The sequence below is a fragment of the Acanthochromis polyacanthus genome, chromosome 19 (genome assembly GCF_021347895.1).
Source record: "Acanthochromis polyacanthus isolate Apoly-LR-REF ecotype Palm Island chromosome 19, KAUST_Apoly_ChrSc, whole genome shotgun sequence".
Classification (NCBI taxonomy): domain Eukaryota; kingdom Metazoa; phylum Chordata; class Actinopteri; family Pomacentridae; genus Acanthochromis; species Acanthochromis polyacanthus.
The window spans coordinates 20,283,099-20,300,357 of NC_067131.1; the positions used below are offsets into that span (position 1 = coordinate 20,283,099).

Consider the following 17,259-nt stretch of genomic DNA (forward strand, 5'->3'; position numbering starts at 1 on the left):
TTTGTGCAGCGGTCCAACTCTCCCATCATCAATATAAGATCTTGGTGAAAAATGTATGCATCTCTGGATAGACATAAATGCTGTGACATTGCAGAAGCATATTGAAATGATGCCACAGTGAATGAGTGCTGTACGCAAAGCTAAAGGCAGTCCAACAAAATATTAGAATGTGAGACTTTATTTTTTGATCGGGCAGTGTATATTAAAGCAGAAGGTGTAGTTCTTGATCTTACTCTCTGTCAGAGGGATGGAGATGATGACTCCGTTACCAGTCCCGATCCACAGACGACTACATGACACCATGAGAGCTGTGATCCTCACAAATGAGAATCCCAGTTTGCCTGTACCTGGAGGACGGAATTCAAAACCACATTGAAGTTGATGAACAGCACAAGTTTCTCAAACCCTGAACTTGAATTTAAAAGAAATGTATTCAGTGTATCATTGTCAATAGATAATTATAATGGCCCTTTAACAGTGAACTGACCCAGCATCTTGCTGACGTATGGTTCAATGTCGACGTCCTGGAGGTGCTGGTAGGTGTGAGCATGGAACAGCCTGAGAGTGGAGTCAAGCCTGATGGACACCCAGATACCATCACCATCCCAGGCCAGCTGACGTACCTGACTATCCTTACGAGGGTGGGCATCAAAGGATTTCTGCAGAGGACAGAGACAGATATATAATAAGAAAAGTAAAGGAAAAATTTCAAACTTCACACAAACCACTATCAACTATTATCAGTAATGCCTTGGGTTAAATCTTCACTGTACCTCAATCTTCATGGCTTTGGGCTGCACCACATAGATCTTGTTCCTGTAGCCACACCACACCTTGTCATGTACTACAGTCATGCAGCGGATGGAGTGGTGAGGCCTCCCCAAGTCTAACAGATGGTAGTTGGTCAGGTCCCACTGTCCATCTTACACAGGAAAAATCATACACTGAGTGAACAGACAGATTGATAAATCCCACATCACTAGATACTGTGCATACATGGTACAAGAGGAGCTGATGAAGCTCACATCAACTCACCTACTCCTCTGTGGAAAATGGCTAATGTACCATCAGAGAGACCAACCAGCACTCGCCCTTTCACATGTCTGTGGGAGAGAATGAGAATGAGTGAGACTCAAACAAATGAGCAAATAAGAGTAAAGTGAACAGCTGCAATTTGTGGAATGAACTTACACTATGCCGAGCACAGAGTCCTTCAGCTTTATAGAATGGAGACACTTCTTCCACTGAGCCACAGAGGAGTGGACGTACACACTGGAATCACAGCAGGGGGATATAACAAGCTGACAGCAGATTTTTGGAAATCCGGTTGTATACAGAAGTGTGTTAGGCTGAAAAACCATTAAAAACCTCACCATCCGTTCTGTGCTCCCAGCCACATAGTGGGTAGAACACTGCTCATTTTCTGAGCCTCTTCTCTCATCAGGTCCTGGTCCTCTGTGCTGGGATTTGAACTCACGCCATCTTTCAACAGATCACTCTCCCTGCTCATGAGAAACAAAGTTAAATAGTCAGTATCATTATCACAGTTAGTGTGTCTTTACATGTGTGAAGAGAGGGTGAACAATTAGGCCAATTTATGCTTTAAACTTATTAATGTCCACAAGAGTCCATATGAAATAAATATTGTTATCTGTCCAAGTCTGTATGGACCCCTCTGTCCATGTACAGCATCTCATGTGTTTGTCCTGCAAGCAGGACATCTATGGCTCAAAGCAAGGAGTTGCAATTTAAGTAATTGCATCTGCCCTTTGGAGGTACTGGAAACTGTATGTTTTTCATCAGTGGTGCCCAAACATATTTCTAAATTCTTCAGAAATCCTTTACTATGTCCACACACCGTGCTTGGAACAGAAAGGCAATAGACTCTGGCTAAAGGCTATTCCACACCGTTCGCACACCTCACGAATAATCACACTGGCAAGGTGCCACAACCCAATCTGTAGCCAGCTGCTACATCCTGTACGAAGTGCAAAGTCACAGTCTTTCAGAAACACCCACAGGAGCTCATGTTTTTTTTGTGTTCAGTGTGAGGTGCAATGTGACCGTCTAAGTGACATGTACCCTGTAGCATGTATATTGTAGTATGAATAGATCTGCGTGTCTGTGTTGAAAGCCTGCATCAGTCTGTGTACAGGGATACAGAAACCACAAAGTGGACAGAAAATTACACGTATACTAGTTTCCATTAACTTCTTTGAGTCCAATAAAGTAGATTGTAGTGTCTTTAATGGTGGTAGAGGTTATGTTAAGCATGGCTGTTTTAAAAAGCCAGGAGTAAAACTAGATGTTTTTGATTGTTGCATTGGGTTGTACTCATAAAAAATCCACCAATAGTTGAGCAATACAGTGGTGGCCAATATTTTAGACCAAAGTACAAAACTGAATGTTATTGCATCAAACTATTCCATACAATCTTGACATATTTATTGTGAATTACCCAATCATATTCACATTTATTAACATCACAATTGAAATTTTGTTACACAAAACTAGAGAGAAAGAAAATGTTTTCTAAATTCGAGGTGGTCTAAACTTATGACCGTTTTTTTGTGTTTCAATATGTAAAGAAATTTAGTCCTAAATTGAGCTCAAACCACATTTTTATTAAACAACTACCAATAATATATTCTATGTCAATAATTTGTAGGGTATCCCTTCTGCTTGATGACTTCTTGCAGCCTGCGAGGCATAGACTCTACCAGTTTTCTGCAGATGTCTCCAGTAATTTTTAATATATTTTATTTTCAGGATTTTCAAATATTTATACAAAGTACAAAAGGCAAAATGAAAAAAAAGATGACAAAACAGCAAAACAGAAGACAACAACACAGAAGAGCTGCCAGATGAAGTTACCAACTTAAAGAAATACAATATTATTAATGGGTACATGGTCAGATGTCACGGAAATGCCAATAAAGTATACATATATCTACATATACACACATACACACACACATATATATATATATATATATATATATATATATATATGTATGCATGCACGCATACTGTATATACTGAGTTTAGAATAATAAAAAAAAGTCAAAACAATTATTTGCTTTTTAGACAGTCAATGAATGGGCCCCATATGTCCAGGAATTTGCTTTGAGATTTTAATTTACAGAAGCGAATCCTTTCCATTTGGATAGTCATTATCATTTCGTTGAGCCATCTCTGAAAGCAAGGGGGAGTAGGGGTTTTCCAAACCAGAAGAATTATCTTCTTTGCAGCAACCATGCCAATCATTAGGGCCTGCTGTATCTCAGGTGAGTATCTAAGGGCAGTCTTTGAGCACCCAAAGAGTGCCAGCTCTGGATCAGGGGAAATGTCCAAGCCATAGGCCTTACTAAACCACTGAAAAATCTCACACCAAAATGTATGCAGTTGAGAACACAACCAGAAAAGATGCAATAAAGACCCCTCTGCACCTCTGCATCTATCACATAATGGAGAAAGTGAAGGGTAGATTTTATGCAGTTTGGACTTTGAATAATGCAGGCGATGCATAACTTTGAATTGAATCAACCTGTATCTCACGTTGATAGAACAGGTGTGAATTCTAGTCAAAGCCTCAGACCAGATATCATTAGAGACTTCAAACTCCAGTTCATTCGACCAAGCTTCTTTAAGGTGATCAGAAGATGCAGAAGTGGAGAACAAAGACACAAAACGAGATATGAGATGTTTGGAATCGGAAGGAAGCAACATAAGTTCATATAATGAGCACTTCAGGGCTTAAAGTGAGAAAAAATCCTGAGCCTGAACTTCTAAGATCCAATTTATAGTGTCAATAAACGTATTTAAATGTGTTTTAAAACTCACTAAAACACAATATACATGAGATTCTATTAATTCAGAGCAAATATGAGGTCATCTGGTGGAAATAATGTCCATTATGATCCCACTATTTTATTGTTGCTCAAATGTAAAACCTTACTTGGCCAAAACTTAAGACATTTTAGAAAGTGCCCCAAGTCCGATTTTTTTTTTGTGTTGATGTTTCAATACCACATCACTATAATTGCAAAGATTTATTTTAGTGTAAAGGGGAAAAAATCATGAAAATCAAGTACATATATTATTAATAACTTTTAATAATTTTTATCTCTTCAGTAGATTTAACAAGAACTCAAAACAACACCAACCACAACCAAACTGCTACAAAACTATGCTGCTTTCCTTCACAAGGCACAATTTTTAGTGACAACATTATCTCAAGTGTCAGTCTCAAGAGAATATTAAGTGGTTGGAGAATACTGTTTGAAAAAGTCATTTCTTTTTTTCTTTTTTGCTTTGTTTGTGAATTTTCTGAACATTTTCTTTTTAACATGTTGTTCAAAATGTTGTTTGTTGAAATAAACTGCAAAACACAGACAACAGAATTAACTTGTTTAATATTCTCTGGAACACTACAAGAGAATAAATTGTCATATGTCACTTGCTATACCAACTTTGTATTTAAGCAGGTAATAAAAGTACTAGTATTAACTCTTACATGCAATTTTAGTTATTGCCTCACAATATAAGATACCTCTGAATAAGTTGATCATGATGCTGACTCTCTCAAACTCTGTAACTAGCAAAGAAATTTGGGCCTTCCTGATCTGGTTTATCTGGGTCCTGGCGGCAATGGACTGCTCATGCTGAAGAACTTCTACTCTGGCCTTTTCCTCTGGAGTCAGCCCATTTCTCACACAGATGTGATTAAGAAGCCCTCTGTAGCACATAACCACACATACGCATGTTAGTAACTGCTCATTTGATACACCTCAATAATCTGTGTGATTAGTTTCAATCATTTGATTTTCAATTTGAACTGACACACATTTTGTTCGTTTTTGGTAAGGGAAAAAATGTATTCACTGTATAATTTGTTCAGTCGGCTTTCAATTTAAATGTTTCTATTTTTATCTATATTTTGGGAAGAAAAAACGGTGAAAAGCAGGCTAAGAACATTCTTATTTAACTATCTATCCATTATTCATTTCACACAACCCATACGTTCGTTCTGTTCTTACTAACAATATTTGCTTAAGATTGGAGAGTTTTTGTTTGTGGCTAGACATCATTCGGACGCATAAGGTCACAAAATCTGCTGAGAGCTATTTAACTCATTATTACAAACATCCTATATGTCCTCAAATAAAAAAGGTTAATATCACCTAAGCTACATTCAGTTTGTGCATATTTAACTAAACAGATGTTCTGAGGAGAATAATGGGACAAATCCGTATGGCTTGATCTTTGATTTTTTTCCCTTTCAAAATAAAATCCAGCAAACTAAAAAGCTGTTTCCTTTTTTTCCTTTTGCCGTTGTAAAACACACAGAAAATGTTTAAAGATTAAGAAATCAAACAAAATCAACAACTTCTGTTTTTGTTACTTTTTTTAATTCAGTACCTAAGCCCGTTTGTTTTTATTTTGTGGCGAAACCATGGGGACTGTGGGGCGTGCACGCGCATCGCCACTGACGCACTTACGCCAATGGGGCGAGTCAACACACCGCGGCTCAGGGATCGCGGCAGCGGCTGCTCTCTTTGTTAATCAGCAGAGACACATCCTCTCTCCTCTGTCACACAAAGTCTGAGTAAACTTTAGTATCTGCGTCTTTGGGCTAAACACAAGCTCCAACGCTACTGACCAGTGATCAGCTGCTCGATTCTTCACCGCACCACTCACAGATTGGAGCTCCGTGCGCTCTGGAGAGACCAGGCAGCCACAGGGCTGGGACACGTGTGGAATGGGTATACAGTCCAAGCAGAAATAAAATAAATAATATGCAATATATATATCAATGTGTTTCCAGCAATTCCCTTTAAATATAATTACAAAAAACACCAACAAATATTGCAAATTTGGATTTTGTTTGTGGGACACTGTTATTTCTTATCAGTGGCTCAGCAGCACTGACGATGCCGAAGCAAGAGGGCGCAGCATATCGTGCGCCCAGCAGTCGATGCGCACTCGCAGTTAGAAAACTGTAATTGGATAAAAGTTCTATCAGAAAGTCGCATGCCTGGACAGAAAGTGTATAATTTTTAATGTAGGATTTGGAGTTTGATTGATTAAAGCGGAGCAACTGAATGCACAATGACGCACATGCTTGGAGCCTTCGGGACGGAGGTGGATGACATTTTTTAAATGGTACACTTCCATGGGCCGGAAATCCGGCGCGGCGCCGGAAAACTTTAAGCCCTGGCACTTTTCTGGTATGGTTTCAAAATTTGGAACTGAGCTTTTGACATAATGCCTAATTTGAAGAATGTCTCCAGTAATTTTTGACCAGGTTGACTGACAGTCTTCCAACAGCTTCTCTTCATTTTTTTATATGAGTGGACTAGTCCCGATAATGATTAAGGATTTCCCACAGGTTTTCAATGGGGTTCAAGTCTGGAGACTGCGGTGGCCACTCCAAAACCTTAAACTTCATCTTGCTCAGCCACCCCACCTGCTGACAAGCACCCCCACACCATGATGTTGCCACCTCTACAAGTACAACATGAGAGCATCAGATGGCACAGTGTACATTAGGAGAAAGGCAGGAGAGGCTGTCAATCCAAGAAACTTGCATGGCGCAGTGAAACATAGAGGTGGCAATATCATGGTGTACGGGTGCATGTCAGCAGGTGGGGTTGGTCGTATACATCGAGTTAAAGGCATCATGGAGACAGAGCAGAACATTCACATCTTGCAGAAGTCGATGTTGCCAAGTATGAAGAAGCTATTGGGACATAGGTGAGGCATTTTCCAGCATGATAGCGACCTGAACCATTCAGCAAAGAAGACCAAGTAGTGGCTGAGCAAGAAGAATTTTAAAGTTTTGGAGTGGCCACCGCAGTCTCCAGACTTGAACCCTATTGAAAACCTGTGGGAAATCCTTAATCACTATCGGGACAAGCTATGGGAAGACTGTCAGTCAACCTGGTCAAAAATTACTGGAGACATCTGCAGAAAACTGGTGGAGTCTATGCCTCGCAGGCTGCAAGAAGTCATCAAGCAGAAGGGATACCCTACAAATTATTGACATAGACTATATTATTGGTAGCTGTTAAATAAAAATGTGGTTTGAGCTCAGTTTAGGACTAAATTTCTTTACATATTGAAACACAAAAAAATGGTCATAAGTTTAGACCACCTGGAATTTAGAAAAACATTTTCTTTCTCTTTAGTTATATGCAACAAAATTTCAATTGTGATGTTAATAAATGTGAATATGATTGGGTAATTCACAATAAATATGTCAAGATTGTATGGAACAGTTTGATGCAATAACATTCAGTTTTGTACTTTGGTCTAAAGTATTGGCCACCACTGTAAATGAGAGGCTAGAAAGCTAGAAAAGAGGAGTACAATGCTTGACTCTACCCTCACTGCTGCACAGTTGACCAGCCATGATGCGAAGTGGTAAAAGTTATCTGACCATCCAATGTGCAGTTCAGACAGACCATAAATGTAGATTTGGAGTAAATTTGCTTTGTTATTTTCCACAGCTGGCTTGCAGTTTTCAGTAGTTTCATGCCTGATGGGACACTCAGTTTCTTCAAGGGGAAAACACAATAGTGGACTGGGGGGCAGAACAACAAGCACATTCCAGAGCAACACAGAGAGAATCCAAAGACGTTTTCTCACAGCTGTAAATTTGTTAAGAAACCATTTCAGAAGACAGCTAACCCAAAATTTTCGCCTAAATGGAAATATCTGCAGATCGGATATTTACTACTAAAGGACCACTCACAGCCATCATGAAAACAACAGGATGTCTCCTACCTCTATCAGAACCTGGTAAGAGTCATAAAGTGACAATACTGAGAAAAAAACACCTCTGGAGAAGAAGAGATTTCTATACAATAATAAATTGAACAGTTAATATCCGAAAATTAAAGAAATTTAGCATCACTGGAGTGATGATCCTAAATCTGGACTCAATCTGTGATATCAAGTCATCTGGACCAGTACTAAAGAGGAGAGAGTCACATCTGAAGTGTTTGTGGAAGATGCACACATAACACACAAACACTCCCCTTCTCAGACAGAGAGAGACTCTTATCCCAAGTATATACAGGGTGTCCATAAAATCTCTTTACAGTTTTAAGAATTTATTACAAAAGCAGTTAATAAGATATCCTAACCAGATTTGTTATATTGTAATCAGCGCTTATTAAAGTTTGTAATCACACTGAAATTGTGTGTTTCAGGTATCCTGTTAGTAAAAGAGGTAACGCTAAATGAAACCCTAAAAAATGGCTACTCCTCAGACTGGTGGATTGGAATGGATGGGCCAATTCCTTGGTCACCACGTTCACCAGATAGCACTCCGTTGGACTTCTTTCTATGGGGATATGGTGACGATATCATGTATCAACCAAAGACATGGGACATCAATGACTTGAAGCAAAAGATTTCTGATGCCATTGCCACCATTGATGAGGCTATGCAACAGCAAATATGGCAAGAAATCGAGTACCATCTTGATGTGCTTCGTGCAACTAATGGAGCCCACACAGAGGTGTATGAGGTAGAAAAAACTTTGACCACCCCTAATTACAATAAAACAAATCTGGTTAAGATATTTTATCAACTGCCTTTGTAATATTTTTTTTAAATTGTAAAGACACTTTATGGACAAGTCTAATTTAAGTCCTAATTTTCTTATTATTGAATGTATATGCTTGCAGTCTTAGTTATATAAGAAGTTTACCTCCATGTATCCTAAAATTTTACAATTTGTAAGTTTATTCTTACGTTTATACCTTTTACTACTATCACACAAACTATATGAGATAAACATATTATGTTTGATGTCAATCTAATCTTGTTCAGTGAGATTTCACATCTTAAACAGTAAAAGATATTTTAAAAAGGGATTTGTACATTTATATCATTTCAAATTCAGTTCTAAAGGTATTTGACCTCTGACCTCTTCCAGACAGCTTAACACCACCCTTTGGGAGGAAGAGATCCATGACTGGTTAGATGTTGATTTGAATTTAGCTCCGAAACTTTCTGCATAAAAAAGGCACTGGAATGCAACTGGGACTTAAAACTGAATTCTTTGTGCCATTTTGCTGGGCTATACTGACTACTTATTTTTGGCTTGTTAATGTTTTTTTCTACAGTTTAAGTTGGGTTTTTTGTTTTTCTATGTTTTATTTCAAGTAGGTCTTCTTAAAGTAACTTTTAAACTTTTACAATGCAACAGCACGAACATTTTCTCTCCAACTATGAGCTCTGACTCTTCGTATTTTTATTTCGGTACCTTTTCAGTGCAAACAAGTGCAGTCCTGTCTCTGCATTCCTGAACCAGCTCATCCAGCAGATCATCAAGGCTACACATCCCCGCAAGTGCCATTTTCCTTCCAGGCTCGGCACGCAGATTCACCTCGAATCACGGAAGCGCCTTCATCACTCGGATTACCAAACCGGGTCATTAATATTTATGTACGTTGGATTACCAGCCAATCACAAAGCGCGTTCATCAGCCGGCTCATTAATTTTCATGTACGTCTCATTAATATTTATGGAAGGGAAAGTGCCGTATCCGTAGGCCACAGGCTACGGGTCCGCATCTGTAGACACTACCAATTAGAATTGACTTACAATTCTAAAGTGATTCCAAATTCATCACAGCTCTACCAACTGCTTCTAGTGATGATCCCAATTGATTAATTAATTTGTTTCTCTACATTTATTGATTCACTGTTATTTGTTACATCATTGCTGTTCACTGTTTGCTTGTGTAATTATCGTCAGTTCTACATGTATATTTCTTGTTTGGGAACTGGAGGTCAATGAAATCAGAGTTCCCAACATTCGATTACAAGACTGATCAATGCAAGTACATTTAATAATATTCAATCTAAAATACTCCTGATAAAGGTCTCCCAAATGGCCAATGTAAAAATATTTGAGTGGGGCCCCTGATAAATGAGCGCAATTTTAATCATAAGTGTAGTTTCTACATACACAACTAATAAGTAATGTAGAAACAGAATCTGACTTGAAGGTTTTATGAACTGAAATAAATATTTGCCAGCAGTAAATGGTTTTACAGTGAATTGATCTTGTTACTCAGTGGAATCTTTACAGTTGTACAGATAAAACTGAACCTTTAATTAGACAGACTAAAAGATAGCATCATTGTGCTGGGTAATAGGCTTGCTTACCTCTGAGAGTAGTTGGCTGGAGTCTCTGCTGTCTGCTGAGCTCCTAGTGGATCAGTAAACACATGCTCAGTGTAGACTCCCCTCAGGCTTTCTCGCTGGTCTGCGAGTCCTGCACTGGTCTCTGTTGCCTCTGTGGCTTCCTCTGCTGGTTTGGATTCTGTAGACAAGATGAGCTCTAGTCCTGCATAAAAATGGTGTCAGGAAGCAGAAGGTGATTATTAGTGACTCAGGCTCTTACCAGTTTCTCCACGTTTTCCAGGAGGGCCTGCTGTCTGAGGAACAGCTGTTGCTCCCTCAGCTTCACAGCCCACCACGGTGATGCCTCCAAGCACGCTGTCGCCACCCGCTGAGCTGCTATTGGTTGCTGACGAGCTGCCATTTCCCACTGGTCCTGCATCAGGGTTTGTAGGCACTTCTTCTCCAGCTGGGTAGTCTGTTTCTCTTGCACCTGCAAAAAATTATCAGAAAAATCACGCAGTGTCTCATAATTGATGTCACTCCCCTGAGTGTCAACTGAACGCAGAACAAGTTATTTGTATATAAATGCAAGTCAAACAATATTCCCTCTGTGTGATGCACATAAGTACAAAAACATCCACTCACCCGGTACGCTAGCAATGCAGAGCACGTGGGAATTACAAAGAAGGAAGCTCTCCAGGATGTTTCCGGGCTGATTGGCATCAATGACAACAGCTTTAGTGGTGGATTGCGTGCTGGTGCAAATCCACACCAGTGACGACATCTCATCCTGGTGCCGCAGCTCCTTCTGCTGCTCCTGCAACAACAGCAACAGAGGATTTGAATTACGTATTATTTATGTTTCTATTCGTATCACTATGTATCCCTGCAGGATGACTTGATGAAGATGTGTGTGTACCTTGAGTTCTTGATCCAGTTTATCCAGGCTGCTCTGAGATCCTATCTTCTTTTTAGGGCTCTCTGGTCCTGGCACATGACTGTAAAACACACTGGCTCCCACAATCGAACCCCCGTCTCTGGTTTTACCTCCAGAGAGGTTCACGCCGGCAGCACACCACAGCTGAAGCCCAGGCACACAGTAACAGCAGTCAGATACAACAAATGGTGTGTTAATACTGCAGTAATACTTCAAATGTTTGCCAAATATTTGAAACACAGACGAAACACATTTACTGTACCATAGTTACTAATGCATTTCCTTGGATTAGACTAATATACTAATTTTCTGGTGGATCTGGGCAATACTGGGCTACAAGAAGTTACAGTCAAAATGTCACCTACATAGGATAGAAGAATACCAACCAATAAAAATTCAGGATTTTTCCCGTTTTTTAAACCAGTTATAGTACTGGTGTTTCCTTTATTCAGCAGAATGTGTATCAAATGGTCAGAAGTAACAGGAAAGTTCACAGATTTATGTCAAATAACTTTACACACTGATGTCCTTTACTGTTTGCAGGCTCATTGTGCTTATTATACTGTGTAGTCACCCCCCAGTGGCACAGTCTGAGCCAGCAGAAACTCTATACATCTTCCATATGAGAATTAAATCTGCAAAACTTGAGGACACACCTTCATAGAAGCATCTTTCTCATCCAGTGGTCTAAGAAAGACAGGGACAGGTAGATTCTTCATCTTGCTCTCTGTTTGACCACCATTGGCCTGAAAAGTAAAAAACACACAGAACAACTGCATTATAGCTTGTTTCTGCTGAAGCCTACATCACAGCAATTCAATAATAAATACAACCGGCTCTGTAAGTGTAGTTGGGTCATTCCATATCATTTCAACCAGTGGTCCCCACCTGACCCTCTCAGATTTTGCTAAGTTTTTACATACATTTAGTACATTATATATGATGGGAAAATCCAAAATTTGAATGCTTTATTGTCATTAGTTTCAAAGTTATGGCCATTTGAAGTACGTAGGGGGTACCCTATTATTGCAGCCAAAATTAAGACTTGAAATTTTCGACCATTTTCAGACTTCTATAACTTCTGAATAACAAAAGATAGAGATCTGAAATTTTCAGAATCATTTCACAGTGACCTATAGTCCTCAGAAATAGGACAAAAATATCTGTCTGACCTTCAGATTCAAAGGTCAACATTAAACATAGAAGGGTTTATAGAAGCAAGTTGTGTTTGGTGTCAAAATTTAGGGAAATTCCTGTAATTTCACATAATGTCTTTTATTTTTTGATACCACCTATCCCACATGCTGATACTGCCCTTTGAATCCGAAGGTCGGACAGATATTTTTGATTTTTAGCTGTTCATATTTCATGCATTACATACCATAGCACTTTCATTTTATACATATCCAATGCTTAGATAGCCAAATTATACCACATAAAATTTCTAATGGATATGATGATTAGTTTTTGTGTAATGGGTGGCCAAGTTTAGAAGTTTGTGATGGATAAAATCGCAACTTTGTCATTCTCTGTAACATGCAATTATAAACATAAAGTAAATATTTTCACATTTCTGAGGACTATAGGTCACTGTGAAATGATTCTGAAAATTTCAGATCTCTATCTTTTGTTGTTCAGAAGTTATAGAAGCCTGAAAATGGTCGAAAATTTCAAGTCATAATTTTGGCCGCAATAATAGGGTACCCACCCCCTACCTACTTCAAATGGCCATAACTTTGAAACTAATGACAATAAAGCATTCAAATTTTGGATTTTCCCATCATATATAATGTACTAAATGTATGTAAAACTTAGCAAAATGTAAGAGGGTCTGGTGGGAAGTTTTCTTAAAATTGGTTGATTTCATACGGAATGACCCAGTTGTCAAGATTTTGATGATCATGTTCGTACTTTGAATTTCTTAGGCAGGCTCCAGCCATATGCCTGCACTCTGCCGTCCTCCTTCTGGACATGGGCTTTGACCTGCTGGTACTGAGCCCTCTTCTGTTCTCGCCTGGATACCACATTATCAGCTGCAGCTCTGTGGGAAAATAGTAGTTCATTGACAAAACCAGCTTCTACACTGAAAAAGTCTAAATTACATTTTTCTGTCAACATTTTAAACATTCCTACAAGTCATATCAATTAAACACAGGTCCCCATTAATCAAATAATTTTATAAACTTGAGTGTAGAGCTGCAACTATTAGTTGATTAATCAGTGTTTTCATGACTCCTATTAATTTAGCAAAAATCTACTGGTAAAACCCACCTAAATGAGGGGATTTTATGATTTTTTTTGTCTTGTATTTTTATTTTTCTTAGCAAAAAAAAAGTCTAATATTCCTATTTTTGTTTCTAAAAAGGTTCTTTGTCTTCTGCACCAAGACATTTTTACTGTTTTTAGAGATTTTATGAATTAACTCTGTTACTCAAAAAAAAATATTGGTAAGTTAGGCTACAGTGTTTTTATGTCTGCAAATACACAAGCAATGACAATAAACAAATCTAGCATCTTCAATCCGGTAATACTTTGTCATTTTAAAATAAAATGTTATTAACATGCTTGACAACATACATCACATGACATGTCAAGTACGCATGTGTTGGTGTAAAAATGAAGCAGAGGTTTAGTTCTGAGCTGTAGAGTCAAATGATCAGGGATGGCTACTGTTTGTGACTGTTAAGATCCAATCAGGAAGTGAACATCTTCAATTTCTGTTTATGTAACCTGGAAGATGTTTTCCTAAAGATCTTTCAGTGACCTAAAAGTGTTTTTGCTTGAGGACAAAAAGTCAAAATATATAGAAAAGGCTATGTTTTAAAAACACTTGTCCAAGTGTGAAAAAGACCTTTGTCAATAATAAAAATAATATTGAGTTGCAGTCCAAATTGAAATGAAAAATGTTAAACTGAAATTTTCAAACAGTTCTTATGCACTACATGAGTGGACTGTTTTTTGTATTTGAGTCAAAGCACCTGGCAAACACAGGTCACATTATGTCTATTATGTCTATGTTTTTGTGTAAATTTCCCCTTTCGGGCTCACTCCTCATTGAGGAAGTCGAAGGCTTTGCTCTTGTCACTGGGCAGCTGCTGCAGGGTGCTACTCTTCTTCTTGACAGACGGCTGAATCTGAGAGGTGGGAGCGTTGTACTTGACGTTCACTGGCGCCTCCACTGCCGGCTTCTTGGCTGCTCCGCCCGATGAGCTAAACAAACGGCTGAAACTGGAGGTGTAAGGGCGGGGAAGTGGGAAGAAACAAGGGAGAGGAAAAGAAAGCACACAGACAAACGTATAGAGGGATGGACACAAGCAGTAGCTCCGGCAGAAGAGGTAGGATTCAACATTTAAGGGTAAAAAAGGTTCTTTCCCCATGCCAACACACCATGCTAGCTGCATACAGGTGGCGGCCACACTGATACACATATTCCCATCAAGCTGTAAGGACTCAATTAATCTGCCACCCAAATACAAAGCATCAGAGCAGCTGTACGCTCAGAATGCTAGAAAGCAGGGGCTGCAGGGTTAATAGTGTACACCAACTTGGAGGTTAGTCAACAACACAGAGCAGAACAGGTCTGACCAGAAAACACTTCTCCATAACTCTACAGTAAGCGCATAAGGCATTTGGCATTTTACATGTATGTTTCTAATAAGTACTTTTATAACAGCTATTAAATGTAACATAAAAAAAGCTCTAAGTTTATCTTTATAGGTTTTGTTTAAATCAACAAATTCCACCCATATTCCTGCCTTCCCTCCCATCTCCATAACTACCCTCCAACACACCTCCTGCACACAGACATCACAACATCAGGCACAATATAGAGGGACACACAGAAACAGGGCAGAGATGGTAGATTTATCAGATCTTATGTCTCTTATACGGACAACTGTTCCATTCCCACTGCCAAAGACCTTCCCCCAAGAAATGACCATCTTCAAACCAAACCAAACTCATTCCTTATGAAACTCAACAAAGGAGAGCCCGAATGAATAAGAAAACAAATAATGTTCTAACATCAGATCCTTCAGAAGCTTCTGTAAAAGCTTGATGTTTACAACTGCCCTTGACAAAGAATTAAAGACTACTGTGACAAAGATTAGAGGCACTGTTCCCTCAGTGGCTCTCCTCTGTTTAGAGTTTATCATGATGACATCAGAAGTCAGTCAAGATTTACCTACATCCTGGAGAAAACAACCAAAACATGGAATACAGGAGAAACACAAAACAAATAAATAGCACGGTAATGACGAGGTTTTTGATATGTAGGACCTCAAGTCAAATGAAAAGAGGAGCTTACAATTGCCAGAGACTGGATTTCTTCTTCTCTGGAAGAGCTGGGTTCTCCTTTGAAGCCCTGAAAGAAAGAGGACGTCTCTTAAAATCAAACAAATGAACAGACCCTTGTGATGTTTTTAGCATGTCTCTTATTTTCTTTTTCAGGGTTTATACACCAATCTTGAAGTTAAATTTACTACCATTTAATACCTTTTTTTTACTACCTTCAGATTTTTTTTACAACCATCAAGACACCGAGTTGCAAGTATTAATCAGAAACCTTTTTTGATATGCACGCAGATTTTGACATACAACACTTACATCATACTTACCACTATCCAAGGAGACCTAGTTATTTAGCTACAGGGTATTAGTTACAGTAACTGGTGCAATGTGAGGTGGGGTGCCTTGCTTCAGAGGCGCTTAAGCGATGGAATGGTATTGAATTTAAACTTACGTACAACCTTTTCAAGATTGACTCCCAACCATTAGGCAACAGCTACTAATACTATAAAAGAAGAGATTTAGACAAAATATTGCACATTTATTTCCTGTCCCCATGGAAGACTCCACTAGCCCATTAAGAACATGTTTAACAACCACACAAACCAGTAAAAACAAATTGAGACAAGGATTGAACAACCAACTAGGTTTAAATGACCAACAAATCTGCACGCTAATTTTCACAAAACACTTAATCAAAAAGAGAGCAGGATGACAAAATAAAAAATCTTGTGCCAAGTGCCTTAACCTTTCATAAAATATATATATAGAGAGAGACACAAAATCAAAATCTTACGGCAAGTGCGTCAGCTGCACAGCCTTGTCCTCGTTAGTTTTGTCCATTTGCACCAATTCCTCCTTCTTCTCTTTGTATCTTCTCCTCAGAGAATTTGATTTTGTGATTAGTTCAGCCATTGCAATTTTGTCCAATCACCGCAACTTTCCCGCAATTTTGGCCCGCCTCCCGTGAGTTCCACCAATCATAGCAGCTCCCAGCGCAAACGTAATGCACGTATGTCACCGAATTCACTTCCTGTTTATGGTTTGAAGATGCAGACATGTGCGATACTAATGTCTCTCATTTACCAATAAAAATTACTGCTGAAGAGCGTGATAAACAATTAATTCACTGATGTTCTTCACCAAAGCGGAGCTAAACTGTTTTACAACCGTGCAATACTGTGGTGGAATACAAAAAAAGAAAAAAAAAATCATCGATTGATACACACTCACGAAACATATTAGAACGGCTGAAATGAGCGGACAATAGACCAGACAAATCACCATGATGGAAACTGTTGCATCCAGATCCATTAGAGCACTGAAAGAATGAGGTAAATTAGATTAATTATTCCACCAAAGAGTGGAGAGAAATGTCCATGTCATCCGGAGGGTTGACCACCGCCTGAGCGGGACGCTACCACAGGCAACGCGCTCCGTGGTCGGACAACTGGGGCAGACGGGGCGTCTCGGTCTCGCCGCTGAGAGCCACGGCGGAGTTATGTGACGATCAGCGTGTGTGAATCATTTCCTTGTTACCCACATCATTCAAAACGGACTCGGGGATTTGAATGAAGTTTTCAGGGTCGGTCAGAAATGACACAAGGACTAAGTGATTAGACTTCAGCAGTGATACGGCTTAAAGTTTGGATCCACGTATAGGTTGTGGGAGAGCAATCTGCGGACAGATGAGCGCTAATCCGCGATCCCGCAGGCCGGGGTCGCTCTCGGAAGTCGAAGTGGCACCATCCAGGGAGATGTCAAGTTAGCATTGCAGCAGCTAAGTCAGCTCTGTACTCAGTGCGCACGCGGAGGATTTCAGCTCTCTAACGACCAATGAATGCATTGCTATGACGTCGACGTGAGCGACTGACGAACGTTCCGGTATAAAAT

General features: G+C 39.3%; 1 protein-coding gene across 6 annotated transcripts in view; it reads right to left on the bottom strand.

The window, feature by feature from the left end:
* Positions 1-17,259, bottom strand: part of LOC110962323 (C-Jun-amino-terminal kinase-interacting protein 4-like) — an 83,927-nt gene that overhangs the window by 19,236 nt on the left and 47,432 nt on the right. For 5 of the 6 annotated variants that reach the window (XM_051939017.1, XM_051939016.1, XM_051939015.1 and 2 more), the window contains 14 exons: positions 15,386-15,442; positions 14,128-14,307; positions 12,991-13,120; positions 11,736-11,825; positions 11,062-11,223; positions 10,788-10,959; positions 10,423-10,632; positions 10,185-10,359; positions 1,374-1,502; positions 1,192-1,272; positions 1,036-1,103; positions 774-922; positions 488-659; positions 234-347 (listed from right to left, as the gene is read on the bottom strand). In XM_051939017.1, the coding sequence (XP_051794977.1) occupies positions 234-347; positions 488-659; positions 774-922; positions 1,036-1,103; positions 1,192-1,272; positions 1,374-1,502; positions 10,185-10,359; positions 10,423-10,632; positions 10,788-10,959; positions 11,062-11,223; positions 11,736-11,825; positions 12,991-13,120; positions 14,128-14,307; positions 15,386-15,442 (1,889 nt within the window). The remainder of the gene's footprint in view (positions 1-233; positions 348-487; positions 660-773; positions 923-1,035; positions 1,104-1,191; positions 1,273-1,373; positions 1,503-10,184; positions 10,360-10,422; positions 10,633-10,787; positions 10,960-11,061; positions 11,224-11,735; positions 11,826-12,990; positions 13,121-14,127; positions 14,308-15,385; positions 15,443-17,259) is intronic. The other variant, XM_022210251.2, reaches the window with a different exon arrangement.